Here is a 21,723-nt window from a genome sequence, read left to right on the forward strand (position 1 = left end):
TTATGTTTGGGAAAAGGTCATGGTTCAGGTTCAAATCCGAATGTTTGTTATGTAACTTATGACGTTAGCTAAGCCTGTTTGTTAGGTGACTTACTCTTAGAGTGGTTAGCTTAGTGCGGAACTTTTGTAACAAAATAAAGTGAAATAAGTCAACGTTTACTTCCCGCCCTGTGTTAGTTTGACCCGTCAATCCACCTCCAACCTTGACGCACATCCTGGCTCACAATTCAGTGGGTTATTAACAAATTAGAGTGCATTACTTTTTGTAGGTATGAGTATGAACAGTGACTGAGGACAGCCTGGCTATTTAGTACACTTTTCAACTCACCACACCCTGCAAAACATACAGTGCATTTAATCACACAACGCTTAGTAATAATAATAATAATTAAGCCTTTATTTGTCCCACAATGGGGAAATTATTTCTCTGCATTTAACCCATCCCGGAGGAGCAGTGGGCTGCAATGAAGCACCCGGGGAGCAACTTGGGGTTAGGTGTCTTGCTCAAGGACACCTCGGCATGTTGCCGGTAGAGGGGTTTGGGTTACGGGACAAGCGCTCTACCTCATGTGCCACAGCCGTACACGTTCAAAAAAATATCATACACTGATGATTCGAAAACAATATTCGACCTAATTCCATATGATACAGCTTAACTGTAACCTTATGTGACCGTTTCTTTTGCGAGAATAGCTGTTGCAGTTGTTCCCTGAACCAGGCAGTAAATATTTGAATAGTTCCCTCCCACTTATAAAATCCTATTTGGATGGTAAGCCACTTAGGTGATGGTTAATGAGTAACTAGTACACATCTCTAGGTAAACAAACACACCGCTCACCTCTGAAATGGTAGATTAGTTTACTGCTCTACGGAGATGTTGATTGGCGTATGACAGGTATTAGCTGCACACAAGCCTGTAAAGGGTTTTCAGTAGTGGGATAAAGACCTCTACTCTCTGGAGCAGAGGAATACAAGCTTTTTACCCGATTCCTCCATAATAACACATTCTTGACCTTTTAGCAAATGGCTCCTGTGAGGCTGTTTAAACTGCTTTTTCACAGATAACACATGCATCAATCTGTGTGCACAAACAGAGTTTTTTAAGAGGCAGCTTGATTGATGTTAACAGGAGCCATTTCCAAGCTGTTTACATCAAGGGGTCACATATCAGGCTGTGTGGACATCGAGCATATACTCTAGGATTTGTGTTGCTGATCTAATTGGAGGACTGAGACCAGCCGGTAGGATCGAGGCTGCTTTGGTCTGTCTAATAACATGGGATTTAAGTGTACACACTGAATCTTTAACAGTTCAACTGCCACGTGGAATAAATAGTTTCCTCGTCAATAAAAAGACAATTTTGAACAAATGTTTTTCTACTCAGTAAAACAAAAAGCTTAAGTCATTTTTTTCTGTTCCATCCTTTTATGCTATCAGACAGACGGTTAAACACCTGATGGGGTGCTGGTGGTGGTGGTGAAGACAAAATACTAAACAGGAAGTCTGGTGTGAAGGCGCATCAGTTTATACTCCCCTAAAGAATGTGGAAAGTTATCCTACAGCAATTATCTTCTCCCCCCTCAACATGTTTAAGCTCAACAGTATAGTCAGCACAGTGCTACAAGCTACAAGGTGTTCTACCTGGCACATTCACTATCAAGGCAGCTTCAGCCTGATATGAATATCTCCCTTTCACTCAATAGTTTGAAGAGTAGGACCACTGAACAAGTGTGGCATTTGACAACTTCTGTGTTCATTTTACCAGCTGTTTAATGAAGCTCGAAATAAGATAAAAAGAATTTCAGGGAGTGCAGTTAGTGGCAGTATGGGCTCCATTATAGGGTAGCTCTGATGGCTTGACTGAGCAGCAGAGGGGCGGGGCTTAGCAAAGGGTCAGCTGAATAGGCCTGTGCTAAATGCCCCAAATGTTCACTAGTGTGTTGCCAACTTTGCTGGGTTTTTTTTGCTGAAAACATCTCAATGGAGCAACTGGAAATTAGGTTGGGAGTGTTGAGAGTGAACCATTAAGGTTGTTTTTACTGCAAGTGTAATTTAGTTCAAAAATAGAAAGCACACACTTCCTCCTGCGTACATGTTAACTTAAATAGTAGGAAGGGTCAAAATGTCACAGAGCAGTTAAAGACACTTAAATCCCATTTAATCCGGTGCTCAGCAGTCGACCCATTTGTTACAGGGCAGTAATCAGTACATCCTCCTGTTGACCTGCAAAGGCAAATACCTGCAAAGCTGTTGTGTCTTTTAAGGCTGTGTTGTTCGTGAAGATGTTTGGGAAAAGGATGGAGAGACCTTTCAGAATGGTAGAAATCAAGTAGGATATTATCTTTGCTCTGTGAACTGATATTCCCCTTTTGTTTGAATGGACTCCCAGAAACCACACTCAAGCTTAGTTGCAAAAAGCCACAATCTGAGACAATACATATCATGTTGTTGTATCTGAGTAAACAAAAGGCATCTATAGTATCCTCGCTGATAGCTAGTGAAAGAGTGCCCTGATCAAGCATTTAGATACATGGGGTTGCTAAGGAACATGATTTACACATAGCCTGTCCCCTCTACAGCAGCTGCACCTCTTTAGAGCCCAGTAATGCATTCAGCTCAATCTGCCCAGGACCATGTGCACCACATTCAACAACTACTCTCCTGTGGCTCTGCCTAAGACAAAAGGCCTCGACAGCGCTCGTAGTTTGAAGCCAGATTGAACGATAGACAAGTACGGAGGGAAAAACTGGAATGGGCATTACTAGATGAAAACAGATGAGAGGGAGCGGACGGAGACAAAAGAAAGAGACACAAGAGAGAGACATAAAGCTGCATGGCCTTATCAGGACTCCACAGGACATCTGCTGCTGCCATTGTGTTAGCTTTCATCTGTTTGCTGGTCAGACAGTCCTCTCTAAAACACTGTAATACTGTTAGAGACAGAAATATGTATTGATGGTGTTCATTTGCTTATAATATCCCCTCCGGCGGCAGACGTGACAGGAGGCATTATGGGTTCAGGTTGTCCGTCCGTCCCTTCTAGTGAACGCTTTATCTCAGGAACACCTGGAAGGAATTTCTTCAAGTCTGGGCCAAACGCCCAACTGGACTCAGGGATGAAAAGATCAGATTTGGGTGGTCAAAGGTCACTCTGACCTCGCAAAACACATTTCTGGCCATAACTCAAGCATTCAAATGATAATTATGACACAAATTTCACACAAATGTCTGATAGGATAAAATGATGAAGTGATGACAGTATGGACAGACATGGACGTGAACTACAACTTGACTGGTTGGCAGAGGCATACAAATGTTAGGCGGTTATTCTAGTTCTAGGTGCTGAAAGTGTCCAGCAGAGCTGACTGGAGTTTGATTGGAGAAACAAATCAAGTAACTGATACGTCAGGGTAAACATCGGGTTTTGCTGATGTTTCAGTTCCTCTGATTTGAAGAGCTGGGGTTTGTTTCTAGCCAGTACATCACACAGGGAGAAATCAATCAAAGAAGAGACAGACGTTCCAGCCTCTCCTCTGACAGTAGCTTGAATGGTCCATAATACAACACAGCATGGAAATACTCTGTATCTCAACCTGCATGACATGTTGATCACTTACTGATGTAAGACCAGAGTAGACCACAAAGTTGAGAGAAATTGAATTAAATTAAACCACTTTACCTCAAAATACTGGAATGTTCAAACTGAAATACTGTAACTTCTGGAAATCATTTAACATCCTAGAATGATGATGGATAGCAAAGGCTTCAGCTTGCTTTAAGAAAACTCATTCATCCATTTCAATCTGGCAGTTATCCACTCTGGAAAATCGGTGCTACTGATCCAGTGCCTGTTGGTTCTAGGAGCTCCTCAAGTGTTCATTCCCCTTCAGGCACTCTCACCCAGACTCCATTCAGACACATTTATTGCATCATCTGGAAGCTTCAATTATCAAGTCAGTCGAGCATTCCTCTGCAAGTTGGAATGCAAATTGAAATCATTTGTTTGGTGCTTTCATTTATACAAGAATAAAGTCTTAATCTCAGTTTCAATTTACCCAAACAATGGATCTTGTTAATAATATGTATGTGGTATGTAATAAGTCAACCTATTGCCCCTCTGTGTCTGATATGACGCACAGAGAAGCACCGGCCTTTCATCTAACTCCAATGTAGACCCATCCACGTCCGTATTAGACGCTCACAGCATCGGACGCAGTATAAAGAGCAGTTGAAGTGTGTTTAAGGCGGAGCTCAAGGTGGATGGTTGGATCAAACAAAGAGACAGGTGCCCAACTGAAGGGCTTATAATGGACATAGACCATCATATCACATTGAAAAGGGCCCTTTGTCTGGGAACAGTTCCGTATGTGAATAACTGAGCAGCATAATTACTTGGACATGGGTTGCACTGTAGACCTGCACGGAGATTTGCTTTTCACCCCGCAGGACCCTGCATGTGATTATGGCTGATTAGCTTATTGCTCCATGCTCACAAATAATCAACAAAGAACCCAAATACAAGAACTCAGGAATCTTAGATTATGTGGTAATATCTGATGTTATTTTCTTTCATGTAAAGCTTTTCAAACATCAGACACTGATTACAGTGACCAAACCTAACCTGCTGCTCCTTATTAGGACAGTAAAGCTCACCTGTTTCTCCTTTTGTCTTTGCCTGGTTCAGACTCCCTGGGGGGCCCGTTCCCGTCCACGTCACACCGATGCCACCACAAACCCAAGAGGTGCCTGCCTATCCAGTGCGGCAGCGTTGGCGGGCCCCTTCCCATCAGCCCACTGCTCTTTCATCCGAACGCAAAGGGATCTCAAATCATCATGGACCTTACCCAGAAGACAGTCAAGAGGCAGGCCAGTTTCTGCAATGCCATCACTTTCAGCAACAGGCCCATGGCGCTGTATGAGCAAGTCCGCCTCAAGGTATTCTATGTCAGAGTGGAGCACTTGAGCTCCTAAAAGTCAGAGAGCTTTAAACCTGTCAAAATGATTGTACCGTTAGGTTTACACTTAATAGGTGGAGTTCCTCAGTGAAGATTCAACTACACAGTGATTGCATTGAAATGGAAACCATGTGGAGTCCAATATTATGTAGAAGTTTAGAGTTGGTGGTGATTCACAGCCTTATGTCAAATGGCAGTCTCTACGAAATCATTTTCCAAATAATACCAATAAAGCCACATCTGGTTCTCTTCTCCCTAGATTACTAAAAAGCAGTGTTGCTGGAGCGGGGCTCTACGTCTGGGCTTCACCGCCAAAGACCCCTCCAGGATAAACCCAGACAACCTGCCCAAGTACGCCTGCCCCGACCTGGTGTCCCAGAGCGGCTTCTGGGCCAAGGCCCTGCCTGAGGAGTTTGCCAACGAGGGCAACATCATTTCCTTTTGGGTTGACAAGAAGGGCAGAGTCTTCTACCGCATCAACGAGTCCAGTCCCATGCTGTTCTTCAGTGGAGTCCGCACCGCCGAGCCCCTCTGGGCCCTCATCGATGTTTACGGTCTGACCCGTGGAGTGCAGCTGCTAGGTAAGATGGTTGAAGAAGCATAAGATGCAGAGTTGAATAACCAAACAGGAAACAGGGGCAACAAAAAAGTTTACCAGAATAGCAAATAGCAGGGTATATAGAAGAATATGATAAGGTCATGGTCCAGACTATTTCTTGGCAGCCACATTCTTTTTACTTTGGGGAGTTTTTTTTAACACAATGTGACTATTTTTTTCAGATACCATTGTAATTTATGATCATAGTGGTCTTAGATAATGTATTACCAGTTGCTACTGTTAATAGCTGGTGGGTAACACATATTAAACCCCTCACAAAGCAACTACATGTTGTAATCACTTACTGACACTTATTGATAAGAACTGCAAATTCATGGGTTCAATAAATTTGGTTGACCATCAGAGTGCTCAGTTTCCTGAGAAGACAGTATAACAGAAGTAGACGTCATAATCACACAGCTAAGCATTGTGCAAGAACGAACTTAGAGGGCCAGCTGACTAGTTGCCCCAGATGTAGATCCATATCAGCCATAATGGCCGTCAGAGACAAGCGTTTGAATTGATCCATGTAAATAAAGTTCAAGGAGACTCAACCAGCTTGCGCCGATATTTTTTTGAAATTATTTGATTTCACTTTATTCTCTTTTTCCAAAATGTGTCTCTCATCCCAAGAATGAATCTGTTTCACATGAATACAAAAGTACAAAACCTTTAACATTTAACCATTAACATAACCATACTACAAGAATATAGTGTATAAAGTGGATGCAGTGCAATGTATCACTACCTTCCACATACAGTGTTCCACCCAGTTACATCTTACACTGCAGCTGGATTCTCCCAGTACCACGGATCACCCCAAAAATCCATCTGGTCAAGCTTCAAGCATTGCGTTTGTGTCGGGACCAATCAGCATCCTGTGAGGAGCTGCTGGTAGCTAGGGGCGTGGCTTAGGTGTGTGTGAGACGACATGTAGAAGTGGATGTTCTTAACATGACGGCTCCTGAAGAGGTTAGTGTAGATGCTGCAGTTTCATCAGGTCTACACAACTGGAGGTTTTCTGACACTGACCCTCACCCTAACCAATACACTGATGGCAGGGGCCACATTAGGAATATCAAGCTGGGCGATTGAACCACCCATCCTCTTATTGAAGGACGTCTCGCTCCACCACTGAGACACAGTCACCCTACAAAGTGCCCGCCCTTTTCCAACAGTTTCCAAAGACGGCTTACCAGATGGTTCTGTGGAACAAACCATCTCCTTTAGGTGTACTGAAGTCTAGAGATGAGCTGTGGACCTTGTTCTCAATCAAACATTTATTGTTAAGCCCCTTTCAAAGCATCTGTGATTAGGATCATTTCTTGTTGTCACTGCCATCACTCTTTTTTTCTTTTTGCAGTTTTTAAAAGCCATGTGGTGTGTATTTCTGCAGATGACAAATACACTCTCCTTTCTAGAGGTTACCCTTCCTGTTTTTGTGTACAGTAAACCCTTCCATGAAGCACTGGAATACCACTGAACAAAGGCTATCTATATCTGGCCAATATTTGCCCCCCATGTTTGCACAAAAGCAGCAAGGTTATCAAGCTATGCTGGGTGGCTTAACATGCATAGCCCAGGATAGGATGGCCCAGGCTTTGATGTGAGAGAATGTAGACACACATGTCTTTTCCCTGGAGATTCAGTGCTGTCATCCCTCTGCTTTTGTGAAAATAGACTAGGGGTCACGTGGCTCATAGATATGGTAATGTGTCTGCTGGGTTGATTGGTATCTTAATGGTGGTTGCGACAGATGTTAAGTGTCTTTAAAGTATGGAGGAGCCTTATTCTGTATTTGCCCCTCTGTGTTGGTGTTGGTTCAAAGTCATGATGCTGTTTGTAAGTCGATCCTAATAGATTACTGTTAGCAGATGGATATCAGATATTGGGACATACAGAAAATGTCTCTAATATCAAGAAGCGGAGACCCAATATTCAGGCTTACCCCCCCTTAAGGTTTGCTCTGATTGAAGTCTCTGTACCTCCTGGTTCTAAGAGATGTCTGACCTCTTTGAAACTGGCTTCTCCTGAGCCCTACTTAAAGTCCTTCCTACTGTCTCTTTACAGTCAGGCCATATGCAGTGCCGCCTACAGAGCAGCTCAGGTTCTAGAGGGGGCCAATTGACAGACATCTGCCCCCTCAGAAAGGGGCCTGTTCAGAGGGGTGGAACGCTACTGAAGGTTGAGATAGAAATACATCATCCAGACTAGACACGGCCCTTTGTGACGCTGAATGGCCAATTGTGTCAGCTCTGTGCATCACATTTCCGTGTGCAACGCTCCATGAACCTTTCCCCGTCCTCAGATAAGCCCTTGGGCTTCCACATCTGAGGCCTTTCTCCCGCTTTCACTCCTTATTTTATCTGGCATTTGAGGAGCTGTTTTTCCTTTTTCCAGCCTTGGATTCTTAAATAAACCTGCAGCTCTGCAGGCAGCACATATAAAAATAGAAATGGTAAAAACAAAGCATTTTTTCAAATAGTAAATAGAAATCTCAGAACTAAAGGTTTTGTTACAAATGTTTTCACTTCGATTTAGCTCTTTTATCACATTCTCACTTTAAAGATCTCCTACAGCTCTACTTTGCCGATGTGATTTCTTTCTCTTCATATTAGTTTTCATATTAGCAGACAGTGAGATTATTCATTGTGCCACCTTGGAAATACTATAATCCTTGCTACATAAAGCATGAATTGAAAAATTCTATGGTGGATTAAGTTTCTTGCTCAAAGACATTTTGAACAGCTTGTGTATGTATAAGGCTTTCATAATGTAAATTATCGGGGGGGGTCTCTGGTAGTGTCTCTGTTCAGCAGGGATAATACTACACACACAGCCTCCTTCCAGCTGTTGTATTATGTTGCCCATATTAGTTCATGGCTCCTCTGAATCGTCATCTTACTGTCAGAATGGAATTAGAATATGAAATTTAAAAAATCCAAAAAACAAGGCATGTGTGAAACCCTGGCCTGTCCTCCTCCATGAGCGACATCGCAACCTTGAAACAGGTCATTCACAATGAAGAGATCTATTGATTGTTTATTCCTCAAGACAGGTAGTGTGGTGCTGTTTCACAACCGATGATTAGGAGACATCAAGGGAAAATATTTCAGCTTGAGTGGGTTTCTCCAAAAATGTAGATTCCTCTATCGTATTGTTATAAAGCCACCTTGTTGCTTAAAATTCATTAATCAAAGAAAGAAGACTATTTTAGGTATGGTTGGGTGTCCATAGATATAGTCTGAGATGTAAATAGTAAATGGTAAATGGACTTGTATAGCTCTTTTCTAGTCCTATGACCACTCAAAGCACTTTAACACTACATGTCTTCATTCACACCCATTCATACACTGATGGGAGGAGCTACCATGAAAGGTGCCACCTTCTCATCAGGACTATTAACATTCCAACCATGCTCATTATTCTGAGTGATGTGGAAGCTTGCTGGGTTCAACTCACCCTTTACTTACCTGGGCAGGTGGTATGTTCCAGTTAGGTCCAATGACACTCAGTGGAGCAGTGGGAGAGAGGAGGCTGCAGCTTTCTAAACCTCATTTCACACGTTTCATTTTCTCCTTTTGTTTCAGACTACTTTTAGTTCATAAATGCCACTACTCTTTTTTATCCACTGAGTTCTTCCACATCCCTTTGAAAGGTTTCTGGTGACAAACCCCCTCATCTGTCCTTGTACTGTTAATATGGAGATATTGATTATAGTCGCTTTTTAAAAAAAATATCTTAGCACGTGTTTAGAGCAAACGATTTGCATGTGACTTTGTATCTTTTAGATGTATCATCAGTTCAGCATCCTAAGGCAGCTCTGAGGTCAGAGCAGAAGTTAAAGAACGAAGGATGGCCACGGGCGACATTTGGAGCGGCTTTGATGTAGAAAGATAGAAATAGGAGCCGTATCATGTGATAATCCAGCCCAAAGGATTCACCAGGGTGATACATCATACATGGCAGGAACGGGGGGGTTTCGCACCCCTCTGAGCATGATGACAGCAATTTAAGAGGTTCCCCTCCCATCTTCCATCCTGCTAATGAAGCTGAGACAGAAAAAATGACGTGGCATCCAACAAAAATCTGGGCCCTATACATAAGCAGCTTCTGTGGGCCCCACACACAAGACTCAGACTAAAATCTGAACAGAATGTACCAATAAGCCATTGAAAAAACAAGGAAAGCTCTTTAAAGTTAAATTTTCCTTTTCCAGTAGGCCAAAACGTAAACTGCTGTCTACTGGAAGACCTATTCCTAACATACTTTAACAATCCAAACGGGAAAATAAAACCATAGCTTATGTTTTAATTAGACTCTGCCTGCTTTGATCACCACGCTTTTTTTCTAATCTTCATTTCTTGGTTGACTTGGCCTACTTTTTACCCTCTGTAAAGGATAGTGGATCATCTGGCTGGCTTTAAACAGGCCCTATTATGCTATTTTCTGGGTGCATATTTTTATCTCCAGTTACATTACATTACATTACAGTCATTTAGCAGACGCTTTTATCCAAAGCGACTTACAGGAAGTGTAAAAAAAAAACAGTTACAACATGTTTACATGCGTTAATGCTCATAGTCCGCCTTGTTTTTCTCATCCTGGCTGTCCTGCAGCACCTCTTCTCACCCTCTCTCTGAAACGCTCCGTTGTAGCGCTTTCTCCTCCCTCCAGAAAGCAAAGTCTGCTCTGATTGGTCAGCTAGCCCGCTCTGTTGTGATTGGTCAAGGTTTCACATTTAAATAAACTCTTCCTTCTCTCTCTTTTGTTGTTTGAGGGCCAAACTAGCCGGAAGGAGTTTTACGTCACTTCTGTAACATTATGACCTCATACAGTTACAGAAGTAAAGGAGAGAATTCAATGGAGCCGTTTCAGGAGCTTCTGAGGGGGAGGGTAACTCTTTTTAGGGCTGGACTTCAGGTTTTACACTCTACGGACCTTTGACATGTACAGAAATATATATAACACACTTTTCCTGTGCCGATGTGAGGGAAGGACAGAGGATGTCGCATGTGTACAGATTGTAAAGCCCTCTGAGGCAAATTTGTGATTCTGGGCTATACAAAATAAACTGAATTGAATTGAATTGAATTAAAGAAGAGGGAAAAGTGGAAAAGCATAATAGGGCCACTTTAACATTAGCCAACTGTCTTTGGAAGTTTGTTGCAGTTTTCAGTTTATAGGACGGTAGCCCTATCTTATGAATGTTGCCATGAATCCATTCATACCAAACAAGTCATGCTAATGTCTAATGGTTGTATTGGTAATAACGTTTAGTGGTAGAAAAAGGATTTGATTTAACTTTCTTTATGTAAGAAATTATTATTTTTCCCTGTAGAGTAAACCATGAACAGAGGCCAGAATACTTGAACACATCCATGTTTTTATGCTTTATGCCACAGAGAAAAGGTGTCAGGTGCGTTGATGCCTCTGCTTAGGGCCCTGAGGTAGCAGGTGATTGACTGCACCAGACCTTGAACGGGGCAAATACAATAGTGCGGCGGTTTGGCAGAGTAATCTTTGGGGCAGACTGAACTGTCCCAATGGGCTTGACTTCCAACAAGCCAGAAAAGGTTGTTTAATTCACACCCAATGTCCCGGTGCCAAAGGTTAGCGGTCACTCTCATGTGTCCACACACATACACACACATCTTGCACACAGAAGAACTTTACTTGACATCGGGAAAGCGGCTGAGTTACTGAGTAATTCCAGCTGTTGTGAAGCCAGCAAGACTCCCGATTGTATGAGTCAGTCACAGTGGAGCTTTAATCAAGAGGGGCCCAGTGTGGGACTTCCCTGAAGGACGGGAGAATGCAGTCTGATTGCAAAGCCTTGAGGCCACTAACACCTTTCAACCGGGCTCATTCAGAGAATTGTTTTCCATTCTAGCTGTCACCTCAACGAACACAGCAGTTCATTTAGTTCATACAAAATGTAGAGGCTGTTTCTGTGGTCCATCAGAGAAAACTGCATTTACAAGTGTTGAGGAGACGCTAAAGTCCGCTATGTTATGAGAGATTGTCCTCAGGTTATGGATTGAATGACACTGTAGGTCTTCATAGGAGAATGAGGTCCCGTTGCACCATCAGGAAGCAAAAGAGTTTGCTGTCACTCAAAGTGATTGGCAGTTGTAGAAATGGCGATCAATCTCAAATCAACCAGAAAATACGATGCAGGTTTCTTACATGCATAATCTGACACTCAAACATATGGGCTCTTTCTTTGAAGTATCTCTGCATAAATATGCACCACAATCTCCTCCTGTCTTTTACATAGGGGCAACTGTGGCTCAGTGGTAGAGCGGGATTCAATTCACAGATCCAATAGTCCATGTCGATGTGGCCCAGGGCCAGACACTGCATGCATGCCCATTTTATATGGCTCCTATATAATGGGCCTACAGTGTGTGAATGGGTGTGAATATTGGTTGGTGCAATCAGGACACTGATTGTAGCAATGTGTTTTTGTGTAAAGATGACAGATGTGGCCTAGGTAAGAAAAGGAACACGAGTCCTGGTAGCTGAGTTGCTTCAGTGAGAGTAAAACAATGTGTGAAGGCTTGATGGATGAAGGCGCGGCACCCCCCCACCGACTCTTTGTTTACGTGTCAGAAGGGCTAGCTTATCTCTGACAGTGTGTCGGCTCTTCCTGTTTTGAAACTTTCACAACAATTCAGCGTTGGCAAGGCTCAAGTGAAGGGTGCCTCCTTTGATAGAAGTGACATCCCTCTGCTTGTTCTCCTGGAGCTTTTCACCTGGTTTGGTCCAAGTGCAGCTTCTACACAGACAGGTGCTCAGAGGTTTTCCCTTGACGCCTTTTACAGGTGTGAGAAATGCTGATGAAGATCGATTTGTGCAGGTGTCGATTAAAATGCATAAACCGCTGAACGTGTTGAAGCGTGGAGCCAACACATCCTATACTAATACTCATACTGTTATATATGTGGAGCTTCTACAGTCCCTTTAGCAAACCCTCGCAGACTTTATTATTATCCCAACACATTGTCACACCAACGACTAACGACACTATGACTCACGTGACTTGTTGATGTGAGCTGATGTGACCCCATACTTTTGGCTTCACAATGGAAACTAACCTTGGTCTCCAGAACCAAAGTCCTGTTTTGTTTGTCCCATCCAGCTCCCGGTCATGCCCTCTCCATGTGGACTATCTCGCTCTTAAAGCTAAGCAATGCTGCATGTGGATGAGTTGCATTCCAATGAGGTGGAGCACTGACAAAGAGTGAGAGCGGGTTGATTAGCATGACTAGCATCTCAATCAAAACCAGCTGTAGAGCATTAGCGTATTAACTTAATAATGACATATGATATTTGTGTCTTAAGGTAGGACTCTAGTGTACTTTCAGAGGCTTTAGATGGCTCAGTTTTTAAACTAGAAACCTAAACTAGAACCTACAGTAAGGCATCTATTGGTCCCAACCATGCCATTCTAGCTTATCTGGAAGGGCCCTGAATAAAGTTCAAAAGCTACATTTTGGTGATTTATGGAGGGTTCCCTTGACCTTTCGGCTCAGGATGTGTAAATGAAACAAGTCTCCTCTCTATATACATGCCCACTTTATAGTGATTACATGCAGTTTTTTGCATGCAGTATAAATGTCCAAGTATCACCTATTCTGAAATAGTGTATTTGAATATTTCTGCATACTGGGTCCCTAACAGTCTGGAATTAGATTAATTGTGTTAGACTGGAGGGCTGAGACTATTGTGGATCTGATGAACTGTATTCATGTGTGATGATGTTAGTCCTCATAGTAGCATCTTTACATAGTGAGACCATTGACCTCATTATTAATGACCTGTTGGGACCTCTAGGATGACCTAAAGACTGAGGGCGTTCAGAAGATTTATGGCAACTCAAGATGTGTGCCTTCATTTTGGATTTGAGTGCTCAAAAGATTTGTGCTTTGTCTGGTAGTGGCGCTTCACATTTCCGCTTTTAATAATCGCCATGGTCTCTGAACAAAGGAGACATACTGGTTTAGAACTGGCCATGGGCAGAAGGAACATATAACAGTCTGTACATTCTTGTTTAAAGGCTCTGGTCTTCCGTCTTTTTGGAGCACCCTGTGTGAAATAACTTCTCACATACTTCTCTGAATATTCGGTCCCTCGCCTCGTCTGTCCCCTGTGTAAATCTCACTTAAGCCATTTTGTTTATTGGAATTGCATACATGACATGTTAACAACACATGCAACTGGACAAAGATTCCTGGACAGCTGCACGAGTGCCGTAAAGGCGAGAAAAGCTGCGCCTGTTAAAATAAAAGCGCTCTGTCAAAATGTAATAATTCTCAATTACTACGTCCCATGTCATTTGAAACTGTTTTTTAATAAGCCCACGGCTACACAGAGACTAATTAGCATTAAACACTGACTGCATATCTAAAGTCCCTGTTCAGAGAAACAAACACTTTATTCTACATTTGTAGAATTAAGAAAAAGTAACAGGTTTTCTTCGGATGCAATACAAGAACTTGTGAAATAGTTGTGGTTTTTTTCCTCCTGGTCACTGGCTGTTCCTTGGCTCTCTCCACTACGCTCTGGCTCCACTCCGAGGACTCCAGGAACATGAAGTCATCTGGAATGACAAGTCCATTAGGAACGTTTGTTGTGTTATCCAGCCAGAGAGAGGGAAGGACCGGGGTTTCCTTACTTCTGGGAGAAACCCATCGCTTTCAGTGAAATGATTTGATTATTGCGCACACTTGACTGGCACTGGTGTTTGACTTGGCAGGACTCAGCCTCCAAGTTAATAGCAGCACTTATGTACAAGTCCTGATGCTTCACACAGACCCTCCAACAAAAACACACAAAGCAGAAAAGATGGTGTAAATCTGCCTCTTCTGTACTCATTTAGGAAATGTAGCTTAGGGTTTTTAAAGACCTCTCGGCATCAAACAAAGCAAATTTAGCAACATTGTGTTTCTTGGCTTCAGTTTGCTTCATGTCATTTATGATGCATGTTGGTCAGAGAGCTCTTAAGGCCAAGAAGAATAAACTGAATCTGTTTGATTTGGCATTTAGATTTTGAAGTTACTGTTTTTCAGCTAGATTCTCCAGGTCACTAAATACCTCTTTGAAGACGAGGTATCAGAAGTCATTTAGGGCGGCTGAGGCTCATGGGGTAGAATGTTCGTCCTGTAACCACAAGCCATTCCTGGCTTCTACAGTTCACATGTCAAAGTGTCCTTGAGCAAGACACTGTACCCCAAGCTCCCTGGGCGTTTCTCAGCAGCACACTGCCCCTTAGGATGGGGTAAATGCAGAGGCCACATTTCATATGTATATATGTTGGTACAATGACAATTAACTTAGTAGAATAATTGCACTTTGAACTTAATTCAACAGATCACTTTTTAATGGGGTAAACTAGAGGTAACTGTGGACTTCCTGTTTTTCCTCATGTCTGTGTGTCTTACCAATAGTTCAAAGTGTGACATTCAGGGAAGAGCCTTTGAAGCAGCGCTGGGAGAGTCATCTCCATATGTACTGTTCGCTGCCTGAGAAAGAGGAACATCAGGGTTCACATGCTGTATGAGTGTTGCTTTCTGACACCATTCAAAAACAAGGCAGCCATGTTACTCATGTGCTGTGATTATGCTCCTATTATTATAGGCCCCCACCCCCTTGGTTCAGACAGCGAAGCCTCGGTGTTAGTATTTAATGAGTAAACGTGCAACCCAAGTGCTATCCTCTTCCTTTGTGCCATCAATGGAGCCTTCATTTCCCCAGGAGAACGTAGCCGTGTCAGGCTTATAGGGAACTAATGTAAATGGTGATGGTGTCGCTATTCTATAGACATTACACTGTGCAATCAACATGAAATGTTAAAGCAAACACTTGTCTATTGACCCGTTACGTGCTGAATTGTGGGAACACTGCAACATGAATGAAAACAAGCCCAATGGAGCAGGAACCTGAGCAAGCAGAAAATCATACAGGATTCAAACTGAGGTCAGCCAAAGATGACAAGGCTAAAAAGTGAAACTGTCACAGGCCAACTGCTTGGTCAGCTCTGACTTCCTGATTGTTTTTACCTCGTAATAAAGATATTTAGATTAGAGTTGCAAGATGAATTGATTATTCGATATTGGACCTCCTATTTGATAGTCAATGAATCGTTTGTCATTTTTTTTAATCAAAAACTCCCAAAAGTGTCTGTTTCTCAAATATATTATAGGGGGAAAAGGCTCTCTGGCTTGTTTATATATCTTTAAACCAATCACAATCATCTTGAAATACAGGATTAATGTCTTCATCCGGTGAGCCGCACACACAGCCAATGGATCCATTGTGAATAGAAACCATGTGAATGAGTGCGGCTTGAGGAGCTGAACCAGTTTTCTATAAATGCGAATGATAGCAGAGGGTTGGACATGCATGTGTGATAAATAATGAACCTCATATCAGCCTTCCTGCATGAGCACAGGAATAAAAGAGGGGGCTTAAATATAAGAACCTTATGATGGAGGTTATTAACGCTGAGGGCCTGGCATGCTGATTGGCAGAGAAGGGGGTGGGGGGGCACCACATGCTGGATACTGCCGATGACCTTAGGGACAGAGCTTTTGTGACTTACTGGGCATTTTGCCTGGCTCTTTGTTATGGCCATGTGTCGCCCCGGGAGCCTGCTGCTCTTTCCAAAAGCCCCGGGTTCAAAGCTGCCGGCCCGATCGGGACGAGGGATTGGGCCAACGCCAGGGAATAAAGAACATCCCAAACATCTCGCACAAAGACCACTCTGACTCCATCTCTCTTTGCTACCAGCTCTCTCTCTCTCTCTCTCTCTTTTAGCTGTTTTATATCTCGGCCTCTCACTCACTTGGTCGGCCTCTGAGCTATGCCTCTTTGGTCTCCCTGACTCCATGCACTGTTCATAGCAGTACCAGCTGATCCTCGTGTCCTGTTGTCTTTTCCTAAGCACCAAGCTCTCCTCTCCCTTTTTATTTTCTCTTCCAATCCAGCTCTCTTTCCCTTCACCTTTGCCGACATCAGATGAAACCCTCCAGAGCCTATGGATAAAGATAAGCCCTGTGTGATAGATTGTGTGCGTGAGGCAGAGTAAATCCTCCCCCCACCCCCCTGCTCCGACACTGGCTCAAACCCTTTGCACGTTCCTTCTGCTCAGGCTAGCAAAGCCACTAAGCCAGGCTCTGCCACTATCCACCTCCCCATGCACAGCATTAGCTAGCCTGCTTTGTGGCTATTCCCTAAACAAAAACATTTACAGCAGGAGCCAATGCCTGAGGGCCAAGATAGACACTCTGCCAACCCACCCCCACCCCCCGTCCATGTATTTACGATGGATTAGTCCAACAGGTGCTTAATTATTCAAATCAAAACACGCTCCGAGGGGAGGAAAAAAAGAAATCCAAAAAGTCCAGTGAAAGAGCTGACCAGTACCTCTCATGCTGCCCTGCTTCAACCAAGGAACCGTTCAGCCCAACAGGTGCCACATTTGGTTAGAAATTCAATCAAAATTGAAAGAATCAGGTGATGACCCCCCCCCCACCCACCCACCCACCCTGGGCTCACAATGTCAGCAGCTGCATCTTCCATGGCCCCATTAAAATGTCATCCTACATAAGACACACACACGATGTGTTTAATGCTGCTTTCAAAGTGTAAGATTCTGGCCTGGGCCAATGGGAGAGAGCATCTGTGAGTGGCGGCTTTGAAAGGGACCAATAGGACAAAAGGATTGTATCAGCTAAAAACGCAGGTGCACCATGGTTAGCGAGCAGCAGCTGGTGAGCTCACAATCACACACACACACACACACACACACACACACACACACACACACACACACACACACACACACACACACACACACACACACACACACACACACAAACACACACACACAGGGTGAATGTTCTACAGTGCCTTCATTCATCTTTGTGTCCTGGAGGCTAACAACACATACAGTGCCTCCATCTCACCAGCCTTTGATGAAGAAAGTAGCAAAAGAAGAACACATGGCACACAAGCCAATAAGGCTTTGAAATGACTACTCTTTGAAAAGTGAGCAGGGATAGGATGTAAAAAGGAACATAAGGAGAAGCTTCTTTGAAAACAGCTGATGAAGAGATTTCTTTTGAAGGAATCAATTCACTGTTTGTGTTCACACATTCTGCACTGGACTTAAGAGTCAGAGTGACTCGCACAGAGAGAGCGCTGATTTACGCCTGTTTGGAAGATTTCACCGACTCCTTTCAACATAAATCCAGCATTGTCACCTCCCCTTCCTGGCCTAACCTCTCCGCTCTGTTCTCCCTCCCATCCGCTGTTATCCCCCGAGACATCACATCAGCCTCTCAGCTGCACCGGTCCTCCAGCGTGTCCCAGAGGTCTCACAACAAAGTCTGTCCATTCCTAATCCAATTTGGAATGGAATGATGGGCAGCAGAGAAATCCGGCTCCGGAAAGCACACACACATTCAGTTTTGTTTGGTGATGTAATTCAAATCCCCCAATAAGTCGGCATCCCAATCAGTTTGTGGCTGAGCAGTTAGCATGCCTGCTCCTCTCTGTATGGCCAAAGGAGTGGCCTTCCCAGAGCCACATTAAGCTCGGTCTACTTCATTAAAGGCCTCCCTTCAGCTCTGTCTGAGGAAATGGTATAAGATGAGGAAAGTGAATACAACCTAACAGCCAAACATCGTCAGGCTTTCCCGTTAGAGGATTGATAGCAGAGAAAATGGTAGATGAAATCCCAGCTGGTTCCTATAGTCACCTATTAGCCTCTGAGACGCACAGCTAACTGCTGCACGCTCCTGAGCGCTGAGGTGTTTAATGGTTGATTAGCAGGCTGTGGTAGGCCGCCCTGTGTGCCAAAGGCTCTGTCCGCTCCATTTTATACCTTTCTGAAATATCAATTAGCACGATAACAGGGCCTTAAGTTCCATTAAACATGAATCACAAGGCGTGGTGCTCTGGGTTAGCAGCTAACATTAATTGACGGCTGACATGACTCCATATTAGCTTTACAGTGTTCAAGGACTCATCCGACAGCATCACAGTGATGATGCAGAAAATCAGTCATGACACTGGAAGGAGATCAAACAGTGAGGGGATCGCTGTCATCTCCAGTTGAACACATTCGCACCATGATGCTTGATGTAAGCCACTGTCTTTGTTGGTTAGGGGCCGTCTACTCTAACTCAGAGAAGTGGTTTTAGTTAAGATGTGGAGTTCTGGAATGACTGTAGGGGTATTAAAACGGAATACTCCTTTGGTGCCGTTTTGAAGTGTGTAATTAATCCAAAAGTAACAGAATGATCTAGTGCAATGCTATTTCATTTAGATTTAGATGCATAAAATGTCCAGTGTGTAATATAAAATTCATAACCCTGTTTTCATGAGTGTATAATCACCTGAAACTAAGAATAATTGTGTTTTGATTGGATTAGAATGATCCTTTCATTTCTACATAGGGAGCAGGTCCTCTTCACAGACTCCACCCTGTTACACCTCCATGTTTCTACAGCTGTAGAAACACTGGCTCTTGAAAGAACCTTCCACATTTTTCTCACCTTACCTGAAGGCCACCGTAGTTCTATACACGTAGACTGCAGAGTGCAAACCGTGGTATCAGCCACCGTCCGACTTGAGCATAGGAGTATACAGCTGGTTGCAATCTGAAACCTCACCTGCCTCAGAAAGTGACTCGGGCTTTTCTTCACCATACTGTTGCAGGTTAAAGCTGAACCAAAATATGGCACTCTTGGCAAAGTGAATCATAGTATTGAAGCTACATTAATAATGTTTTTCAAGCTTAACTCGGAGTGAAAATACTCAGATTTGGTTCAACTAACTCTGATCAGCTGTTTCTTTCCATTTCCAGGTGATTGGATTCAGAGTTCAGGGCTCAGAGTTTGTGAAACAGGGCCCACACTGTTCCTGTTTCAGTCGGTGTAATGTCTGTCACAAAGCTATCTCCCTTCGGCTTGAGTCCCTTTCAGTTGTGTTAATCTTTTTATATGGATTCATTCTAAATTTACTAATGGGCTAAAACATAAATGAATAGACTACATGCATATGACTGTTGCTGGTCAGTCTCCTCTTTTCAGGACCTTCATTGTCAAGTAAGCTAGCATTAACAATGGCAGATTGAGCTCATTTACAAAAGTTTGCATGTTGACTGACTAAATGTCTGACAGGTTCGTCCATATCAAGTCCTTCTTGCTTCAATGCTTTGAATGCCAAGGTTACTGTCATTGTTCATTGTTGTTCTCAGGTGGGACTTTTATCAGTTTTAGGGCAGAGAAACTTCTCCCTCATAAGGAATTGTGGTTAGGGTTAGACTGAAGAACATCTTTCATGAAACCCATCTTTGAAAGGTTCTCCAGAGAACCTACAAACTAAAGAGGTATAGATGGCTTCATGACTCCATCTTTTTTATTGACTTGATGGACCTAATGTTTCAGGTCTTACAAATTGGAATTATAGGTTTCTGCAAAGACAAACCATTTTGCTATTTTCCAGTTCTTGGAGAAGTGCCTCTGTAACCCCCTAGACAATGCAGTCTAATATGGGGTAGAAGATGCTTGACCAAAGCCATGGTTATCAACTGGTTCATTTCTACATTCTCCCCGTGGAGATGTGTTTAGGGACCCATGCAGGTGAAAGTTAGTGCTCTGTTGTCTCTTTTGCGTTCACATGCATCGCTTTCTCAGCAAGTACCCTCACTCTCAGCCAGGTCCAGAGATGGCGATTGCAACATGTCTGACAAGAACTTTGTGTTTGTGAATATCGAAAAGACTACCAAAAGTCTGATGAATGTCGGATTAATCCATCTAGACCCTTCGCATTGATAACACGTATGACCTCAGGAAGCCTGTCAATGAAGCTACGACAGGATGACTGCCAAACACCTGAGGTGTGACACTGATGTATAAGTGTCCCGGGCGTCCCTTGTACATATGAGCTGGACCAGAGATAAGACTTAAACAGTGAGCCCTTCAATGCACACAAAAAGCCATCCTTTGCCTCTTCCCTGATTCGTGCAGAGACACCTGAGTGCTTAACGCTCCTTACAGATGATTCATCGAAGCCGTGCCCCACCAGATGGCTTTGTTTTCCAGGCCTTAGCAATGATCATGTTGGTCAGGCCTGCTGCATCAATTCAGGTACACTGAAGACCTGGCTTTCTTTCTCTTCCTTGATTAAATGGCTGTGTGCCCTGCCTGGCCAAACAATCAAGAATTTCATTCTGCCTGTGGACCTGCCATTGCCACTTGTATTCATGTGTTTCTATTGAGGCTCTGTTTTGCTATTTCCTGCTAAATAGCTATGAATTTGTCTTTGTTAAGTATGGTTGGGCGATATTGAAATTTTCCTTATGGGAATATTACATTGAGAAAAAACAATATACTAAATCATCGCCCCAAAAAATACACAGAGATATACATATGTATGGACGTTAAACCTATATTCTACAATGCCCATCATACACTGTGGCCACTGTATAGGCAGGTAGCTCTTTTTCACACAGAGATCAATACATCAGATGAATCAAATGGAAGTAACAGCCCTCATACTGTCTCACCACTGAGATATTTTCATTGCCTTTGCAAAAGCTTGAGGGTTGACTGCTCACCCTGGAGTTCTGGTCCGGCTGCTCTTTGTGGATGGAGTCGGTGGCCAACTCAAAGTTCACCAGATCGAAGCATTTAACTTTAAATATGGCCCTCAAAATGTAGGGTGAATATTCTTGCATTTTTTTCATATCTGCATATCTATCGCAGAAAAAAGATATTGCAGTGTTTTTTTTGCAGTTATTGAAATGTGAAAGTTGTTAAAATCAAACAATAATCGTGATACATTTTTGTCCATAATCGTGCAGCCCTACCCACGGCCCTGGTCAGTGACACTGAGAGGTTTATCTGGAGTCAGGCTCTCAGGTCCTGGTCAGATAGAGTGGCCCAGAGCTGATCAGGACTCTAGAGACTCTCCAGAGACAGTGGGTGGCTGTCTTTCATCACCCCCCCCCCCCGGGTCTCAATTTCTCCCCCTTGTCTCCGCTTTGACTTATGAGGGTCTCTCAGTATCTTTATGACCTCCTGGGTCAGGAGAGGTCATCGTCTCTCTCTGCTCCATCTCTTGTTCCCTCAGTCTGTCAGTCCTACAAATACACAT

At 43.4% G+C, this 21,723-nt stretch overlaps 1 protein-coding gene across 1 annotated transcript in view; it reads left to right on the forward strand.

Annotated features, from left to right (window-relative positions):
• The window catches only part of LOC129095442 (E3 ubiquitin-protein ligase NEURL1-like), a 73,314-nt gene that overhangs the window by 37,184 nt on the left and 14,407 nt on the right, over window positions 1–21,723 (forward strand). The window contains exons 6-7 of the mRNA XM_054603877.1: window positions 4,685–4,935; window positions 5,215–5,536. Coding sequence (XP_054459852.1) covers window positions 4,685–4,935; window positions 5,215–5,536 — 573 coding nt within the window. The remainder of the gene's footprint in view (window positions 1–4,684; window positions 4,936–5,214; window positions 5,537–21,723) is intronic.

Source organism: Anoplopoma fimbria, chromosome 9, assembly GCF_027596085.1.
Source record: "Anoplopoma fimbria isolate UVic2021 breed Golden Eagle Sablefish chromosome 9, Afim_UVic_2022, whole genome shotgun sequence".
NCBI classification, from domain to species: Eukaryota; Metazoa; Chordata; class Actinopteri; order Perciformes; family Anoplopomatidae; genus Anoplopoma; species Anoplopoma fimbria.